Source organism: Triticum urartu, chromosome 1, assembly GCF_003073215.2.
Source record: "Triticum urartu cultivar G1812 chromosome 1, Tu2.1, whole genome shotgun sequence".
Lineage (NCBI taxonomy): Eukaryota > Viridiplantae > Streptophyta > Magnoliopsida > Poales > Poaceae > Triticum > Triticum urartu.
In genome coordinates, this window is record NC_053022.1 from 16,606,257 (window position 1) to 16,614,636 (window position 8,380).

Below are 8,380 nucleotides of genomic sequence, written 5' to 3' on the forward strand. Positions count from 1 at the left end.
CTATTCTATTCTAGAGCAAAACAAAACATATAAGTTGTGGCTAGATCTCAGTCGACTCAAACTTAACGAAGTCTCAGTCAAATGACAGAACATATAGAAAAAGAAAAAAAAATTTAAAAGAAAATTTTACACGGATCTTCATGTAAGATCTAACGAATATAGCATCGACTGAGACTTCATTAAGCCTCGGTCAATTGAAATTTAACAATTCCAAAATATATATGCCATGTGTTCTTCGCGGAGCTGGCTACACTGACTCCCAGGAGGCAAGTTAAGGAGCTACTGTAGTCCCTCGTGCAAAACAAGGGAGACAAGACAAAGGCGCCGTAGCAGTACTGTGGATCGAAAATTGTTGATGGCTACTGTAGATATCCATGTTGTGTTGGGGGGACTTTTTTACTGTTTTGACCCATGCATTAAGAAAAGATTCTCATGATTTGACCTTTGTTTGGATTTTTTTTGGATGTGAACCTCTTTGGTCTTCGGCGTCTGGCCATGACCCACCTGTTGGTCAGTTTGGTTGATCATCCACGCGGCAAAGGGCAAACGTCAGAAGCTTGGCATCTAGGTCCGAAAGGTATGGTCGTGTACGAGTAACAACACGAATCAAACACGTAAGTGCGTAATTTTGGAATTAAGATAAACAAGAAGTGTTGTTGCCAAACCAGCGAGATCACTTGATGAAGAACACACAAAGAGAGAGAGAAAGAGATTTACATCGCCTAACTTCGCGGCTGATACGCAATTCCAAGTCCGCTAACACAAGCGTTTCTGACCCACATGCGTCAACTAGGCCCAATCGGAAAGTAACACCGACTTATAAGAGGCCTTGGGCCCTCTCCCCTAAAAGACTACCCTGATAGGAAGAGACACTCCGCAAGTCGTGTTCTGTCTCCCCTCACAACTGATGTGGGACTAAACCCAACACCGACTTTTCTGTTATTCATTCCTATGAAACAAACTGGTTATCCACGTATGCCACGCCATCCCACATGGCTGCTTCCTGTGTGCCATGCTAACGAATAAATCAAAAAAGAAGAAAGGAACGTGCATGCGGCACTTCCAGCCTAGCTACGTGCATGTGGACGTCACATCCACCAAAACCACCATGCAAACATTATTGACAGAAAAACAAAGTCTAACTAGCCAAACTATGGATCCCGCTCAATTCATCTGATTGCTTTCAACCTCGATCAACCCACTTTTAATTTCGTTTACAATCTGTACTCTTATTTCTTTGTTGCAATAATCACTTCCAAACACAAAGTGCATTAATCCTCATAAGATTGAACTGAACTAACACACACAACTCTCTCTTGGAGATCATTCATGTAAACATGGACAATAGAAGATTAATAGATTGGAGAGTATATATGTATATAAATGATGCAGCAAATAACTCATATGAATGGATGAATAAAACATGTGCAATTTGTTCATAAAGTGGAAATTCATCACACCGCAACAAAGACGCCTTAAAAATGACATCAGATGAAGCATAATCATGTAGGCTAGCTCATGTAATATAGTGAAGAAAAAGGTTGATATTGCCACCTAGCTGCTCCTATGGACCCATAGTCCAAAGGAGGACTGCTCACACATGAAGATGGGGGCGGCAAGGTTGATATAGATGGTTGTCATGAGGAATTCCTCCTCCGGCAGAGTACCGAGAAAAGGCCTCCATATTGGGTCGTGATGGAACAAAGAGGTGTGGCAGTGGAAAATCCTCGATCATTATTTTAAGGGTTTTTGGGAGTATATAATGGCGGCTGAAGAAATAGGTGCTGGAGGTGGCCCATCCGCTGCAACCCTAGGTTATGTGGTGGGACCATGTAAGGCCCATGGGAGAGGCTCTTTACTGTCACACATGCCATTGGCTTCGTCTCGTCTCGAAACTTCCAGAAAAAGTTTCCTGATTTTATTGGTCCCCAAAAACTGGTTTTCCAGAAAAGTCCAAAAACAGGGGCAAAATTGGCACTTGGCACTGAATTAATAGGTTAGTCAAGAAAAATAATAAAATTTGATATCAAAACTATTCCATTATGATATAATTATAGCATGAAGCAAACAAAAATTATAGATACATATCATGCACCCCTCTGGATTTTCTATACATACATCGCCAATGTTCATTACTATCGGATCCGGGTGAAAACCTTGTGCTCGGCTTGATGCCAAGACCGGCGTTGGTGGCACGCTGTGGTGTCATTGCCTTCTTGAAGGCATCGCCGTGGAGAAGCTCTAGACCTCTATCCGCTACCTCCGGGGGAAACCCTAGATCAGTTGATCGGATGCCGGCGGTGCGTTGGTGTCGTTTCCTCCTTGGGGGCGTCATTCTTGGAGGCGTACACGGGTTCGAGGGACCAGCGGGTGCCTTTTTTGGTGGAGCGGTACTTCATCCTTCACATTGATGACGGCGGATCTCGGCAGCGTGGTGCAGTGGAGACTCGGCGCCCGATGCGTGGTGATGGACTCGCGCAGGTGGAGGTAGTTGTCTGGTGTCAAGGTGGCGTCGATGGCGGCGTGGCCTGATAAGGTAGAAGCCTCAATATCTGCTCTGAAGATGGACCTGTGGAAGATGGCGGCGACGACACATGTGAGTGTGTCAGACCAGTTTATGCCCCAGACCCGGTATGTGGCTCGGCTGGGGCTTCTGGCTTTTGATGATAAGCTTAGATGAGTATACCGGGTATTTGGCCCAGGTAGCACCCCTTCATCATATGGATAGGAATAGTGGCATATGTTGCCAAGATGGCGAATTCAGGCATTTTGTTGTGATACTTTGTAAGGTCCTCGTGAATAATTAATAAAGTGGCCGTATACATCTCCCAAATGCAGAGGCCGGGGATCATCCTCTTTTTCTAAAAAAAAAATCTAAATACTCCAGGCTGCTAAAATGATAACCTCCACGAATAAAGGAACTCCTAGTTTCGATTTGGTGGCCGCAAAAGGCTTCAAGGCTTGGAGAATTTAGAGTTTATCATGGCATAAAAATTCTAGCACATAGCAGCAAAAGGTACTGAAACAATAATGATCGTATGTACTCCCTTCGTAAACTAATATAAAAGTATTTAGATCATTATTTTAGTAATCTAAATACTCTTATATTAGTTTACAGAGGAAGTACTAGCCTACTAGCCAGCTACGAGAAAAGTTGCTGCAAGGTTCCCTTCACTAGGCACTCCATAGTCGCAGAATCGTAGGAAGGCGTGGAAAAGTTTTTCATGTGCAACAGTCTCTTTGTATACTATCATGAAGGAGTTGCATGTCTGCGTGTCGACGCCTACGCGGTGCAACCGTGTACTGCGCGTCAGGCAGTACTGCCTCGCCGGCCGGCGGTGGCGCCACGCGGTGCCAAGATTAGTTAACTCCCTAGCTCGCCGCGTCAACGCATTGACAAGCCCCGGTCTTTACGCCATGTAGGAGCACGTAACATGCATACTCCTATGCGCCGCTAGTCTCGCCGTAATTCCACGCGGTACAACCTCTACGTCGGCAAAAGGTGATCAAGTGACGACGACGCGAGACCAAGGAGGAAGAAAGAAGATGGCTGAGTCGACTAGTGGAACGGACCGACAGCTTGGACGGTAGCTAGTAGCCTACTAGTGCATATACAAAATACAAAAATCTACTACATACATGCTTTGCATTGCACTGCGTGCATGTTATGTACGTGCGGGCGACGCCATTGACCATCCTAGAGTTATCCACGTAGGAGCGTAATTCACCAAGCAATGGAGCGATTTTTGCATTACCTATGTAGGGTTGCTTAGCAGGGAGAAATGGGGAAAATGCACGGTCTTCATAGGTTCCTATTTTTTCACGTCGAAGCATGTACATTTGACTCTCAACTGGCTTGGCACTCGATTGATGCAAGTGTGCATGCAATAATTACTCTGTGTTATATATGCACACCACGTTCGGTAGCTTAGCGGGGAGAAATGCAGCTACTTCCTGATCGGTCACCTGGCTAGCTCTACAACCTGATCACCTGTGACTTAATAAAACTTATGCAAGTGTGCATGCAATAATGACCGTCTCGTGGTCGTGGTGCACCCATGCACGCACGCTTCGCAGGTAAGAAAAGCCAGCCCCATTGCTGGCCCGGCACGTACCCTCCGGCAGCTTTGCCTCTAGGTCAACTCCCCTAGCTAATTCATGGCGCCCAGGCCCAGCCGCTATAAGACACACACCCTAGTACCACCACCACCACAACAACGACAACCATCAAGAGCTAGCCAAAGAAACACATCAATCCAGCATCCAACAAGTCACTAGCTTGTCGAGCCGCAGCTAGCAATGGCGGTGCGGTGGCCGTCGACCGCCGTGGCCGCGTGCGCGATCGGCGCGAGCCTCCTAGTCCTGTGCACGCTCATGGCGTCGTCGGCGTCCGCCCAGGCGCCGCCGCCACAGGTGCGTACGGTGCCCAAGGGCAGCAACCTGGTGGTGATCAAGCCGGGGGGCGGGAAGCGCAACAGCAAGTTCACCTGCACCGACACCAAGAAGAAGCGGCCCGGGTGCGAGGCCACCTGCCCCAGCCGCTGCCCCAAAGAGTGCCTCGTCCTCTGCCCATCCTGCATGACCTTCTGCCGTACGTAGTTTATACAGCATGGCTATTATTACTTGATGAATTGAGTGTAATTTTTGTAGTGCACTTATACATGCATATGCTAATCTTCCTGCATGCATGATGCACTTTTTTGCATGCAGTGTGTGACTTCTACGCGGGGGCGTCGTGCGGCGACCCGCGCTTCACCGGCGGCGACGGCAACAACTTCTACTTCCACGGCAAGAAGAACCAGGACTTCTGCATCCTCTCCGACGACGACCTCCACATCAACGCGCACTTCATCGGCAACCACAACCCCGCGACGAGCCGCGACTTCACCTGGATCCAGGCCGTGGGTGTCATGTTCGCCCACCACCGCCTCCACCTCGGCGCCGTCCGTTCCACCCGGTGGGACTCCGACGTCGACCACCTTGACATCGCCTTCGACGACGAGCGCGTAGATCTGGCTCCCGCCGACGGCGCGCGCTGGTCGTCCACCTCCGTGCCAGGCCTCTCCATCACCCGCACGGCGCAGGCCAACAACGTCGTCGTCGAGCTCAAAGGGGTGTTCCGGATCGTGGCCAATGCCGTGCCCATCACCGCCGAGGAGTCAAAGGTGCACAGCTATGGCGTCACCGCCGACGACTGCCTCGCGCACCTCGACCTCGGGTTCAAGTTCCAGGCCCTCTCCGACGACGTCCACGGCGTGCTCGGCCAGACCTACCGCTCCGACTACGTCAACAAGCTCAACGTCACCTCGAAGATGCCCGTCATGAGCGGCACCGCCGACTACGTCTCCTCGGCCCTGTTCGCCTCGGACTGCGCCGTCACGAGGTTCGGCCGCCCCGCCGCGGCAACAGCACGCACCGCCGGCGGCATCGCCATGGTCACGGACGCCAAGTACGTGTAGGCCACCGAAGAGTCAACCAGCCAGTACTTGCGTGCTAGCGTATGTGCTGCGTCTGGCGTCAACCTTCAACTAAAGTAACGTGCACTAGCGATCTCTACGTATCTGATCTGCTAAGTAATGTTTGTTAAAGTATTTTGTCATGGATTGACCATCCTGACGATTAATTTGTTGGTATATATATGTAAGTGGATATGTATTGTTTTGACAATAATTAATTAAAAAATGAGAAATAAGTTCGAAGTCTATATATAGTAAAGTAAGCCATCATGCATATGGAATGTATACTGCCTATTGTCTTTTCTTTCCAAATTGCTAAAATGCATATATTCAAAATGTTTTACATAGTACAACTAATTCATTCGGGCGTGTTAGAGTTGTGTCGAATATTGTGTACAAGGTAGGTTACAGTTAGACTAGGAGTTGTATTGTGTTTACATAAGATGTGGAGTCGTATCCTAATAGGACACTTGTATCCTAGGCCTCTCATATATAGCGGGGGTAGACACACGATGTAACCTATGCCAACATAATAGCACAGGCACGCAAGGGGGAGCCGGCGGCGTGTGCCGACGCTCGGCTGGCCGGTGTGCGGTATTGTGACGGTGTCACGGGAAGGAGCGTCCGTAGTCAAGCCCCAGGGATGTAGCCATGTCGGTGAACCTCGTTAACAAATCTCAGTGTCGTGTTCGTGTGATTGCTTGATCCTCGAATGATCAACGGTATGCCTCGGATTTATTCTAACAAGTGGTATCAGAGCTAGGTTGTTCGGAAGTTGTAGATTGTTGATCAACGAGGATGAAGAAGAAACAGGCGCGTGGTGGATGCGTCAGCGGTGGCGAGTTGCAAAGGGCGTCGGATCAACAGAAGGCTCGTATACGTGTACAACGGCACGCGCGCGGGGATGTGCGGCGATCGATCGGATGGATGGATCGGGCGAGCATCAAGCAGCGCGTACGTGCTGGTGGGATCGCTGGCGGCTGGTGCGTGCAGCAGTGGAAGCCTAGGCGAGGCCCAAGGCGGTGCAGCAGGGCAGAGCGCTTGGCGCAGTGCTTAGAGAGTCTTGGAAGGAGCGCGTGGCTGGCCGGGCCCTGTGTGAGGCCCAGGTGGCGTGCTGTGGCCGGGCAGGCCAAAGGTGTTGTGTGGTATGCAGGTTGTGCTGGTGGAATCGCAATTTGGGTCGTATAGCGGAGGCACCTGATGAGATTTGTTTGGACCAAAAGTGGACTGAGTCCACGTATGACACGGCGAGAGGCAAATCAATCGGCGAAAGAAGAATCCAAGGGATATGGATCCATCGGAATAGCACAGGGTTGGCAAAGCAAAGCAAGCCAAATTAGTGTCAAGGGAGCTGCCCATCGCGTGAAGACCAGGAGGTCTTGTTTGGCTGGAGTTGTGCACGGAAGTGCTTGTGTACTTCGGCGTCGCGATGATAGCTCGGATATTTTTCACGGGTCAGCTGTACAAAGAACCATGCATGGTGTCAATGGGTGTCAGGTTTGAGGCGGAGAAGTTCGTGGAACTGAAAACCTTGGGTTATAGCAGACATGAATGAAAGATTGTTGGCGCGACAGGGATGCTTGAAGGCGTTGCAGGAAGTCATGTCAATTGTGATGGAATTATCATGTGATGCATGGGAATTCGCCGAAGACGGTATGGGAGCCTCGAGCGTGTCGTACAGTCGAACGAGTTCGGCTGGGTCGGACTGGACAGTTTGACGGGATCGACGCAAGTCGGTTGATACAGAAGACGGTGATGGGTTCGGCGCTGACGACGTAGGAGCGTGATGCTGATGGTGACCGACTTCTAGGGCGTGGAAACACGTGGCGCAGGCCCGTGGGCTTGTGCGGCTTCGACAAGACTATGGCGCGGGATTAATTCAAGGTGGTGTATACACGGAGCTTGAAGTCGATGAGGCGCAGGGGTGGACTAATCATCTACCATGAAGTCATGTTGAAGGTGGAGCTGGATTGAGGGGCTACGGTGTAAAGATCCAGGGAATCGAAGCCTATTCAGCAAGGAGGAAAAGCGAGTGACATGCAGTTTGGACTGGAGCCCAGTGGTCTGATGGAAGCGTGAAACTCGTCATCAGTCGATGATGATCGGTGGTACTCTGCAGTAGGGCTTGAGTGGTGTGGGTTCGCGACCCTTGAGACTCGACCGGGACAGCGGAGGCTCGACGCGGTAATAGCGGCGAGGCGTGCGGTATGCACGGGTCATGGAGACGGGCCAGGGCTCTGGTGGTCATACATGTGGTGAGGCAACTGCGAATTTGACTCGGGATGACTAAAAGCAAGGGTGAAGTTCCTTCAAGTTTCAGACAGGTGGTCAAGAAAGGAGCGGTGATGTTGAGTTCAGGTAACTTTTATGTGTGACACCCAATATGTGAGTTGTTCATTTTCACGCAGGTCAGTGATCAGTGTGTGATGCGTTGAACGAAGCTCTGGAAGTTGGGAGCATACACTAGAGTAAAGAGGAACTTAATTTTGCTCGAGTGTTGACTGTGGTCAAGAAAAGAAGAAACTACAAGTTGCAGGTGGAGTCATATGGAGTCTTTGGAGTAGCAGCGGTACTCATGGGATAAGTTTAAGTCCAATGTACATGGAAGTTTGACACATTGACGAATTCAAGGTGGTGGAGAATATTCGCCAAGATGGAGTTTGTTAGAGTTGCGTCGAATATTGTGTACAAGGTAGGTTACAGTTGGAGTAGGAGTTGTATTGTGTTTACATAGGGTGTGGAGTCGTGTCCTAATAGGACACTTGTATCCTAGGCCTCTCATATATAGCGGGGGTAGACACACGATGTAACCTATGCCAACATAATAGCACAGGTACGCAAGGGGGAGCCGGCAGCATGTGCCGGCGCTCGGGTGGCCGGTGTGCGGTATTGTGACGGTGTCACAGGGAGGAGCGCCCGTAGTC

The 8,380-nt window shown here is 49.9% G+C and overlaps 1 protein-coding gene across 1 annotated transcript; it reads left to right on the top strand.

Moving 5' to 3' along the window:
* Positions 1-4,202: 4,202 nt before the first annotated feature.
* Positions 4,203-5,704, top strand: LOC125539556. The gene is made up of 2 exons (XM_048703078.1): positions 4,203-4,591; positions 4,711-5,704. Exons 1-2 carry the CDS (start codon positions 4,300-4,302, stop codon positions 5,457-5,459), a joined length of 1,041 nt encoding a protein of 346 aa, XP_048559035.1. The 5' UTR covers positions 4,203-4,299; the 3' UTR covers positions 5,460-5,704.
* Positions 5,705-8,380: the final 2,676 nt, after the last annotated feature.

Excerpts from the sequence above, each read along its gene's own strand:
- LOC125539556 (XM_048703078.1), top strand. The coding sequence starts at position 4,300 with ATGGCGGTGCGGTGGCCGTCGACCGCCGTGGCCGCGTGCGCGATCGGC. Across the intron at positions 4,592-4,710 it reads ATCCTGCATGACCTTCTGCC|TGTGTGACTTCTACGCGGGG; the intron begins GTACGTAGTTTA and ends TTTTGCATGCAG.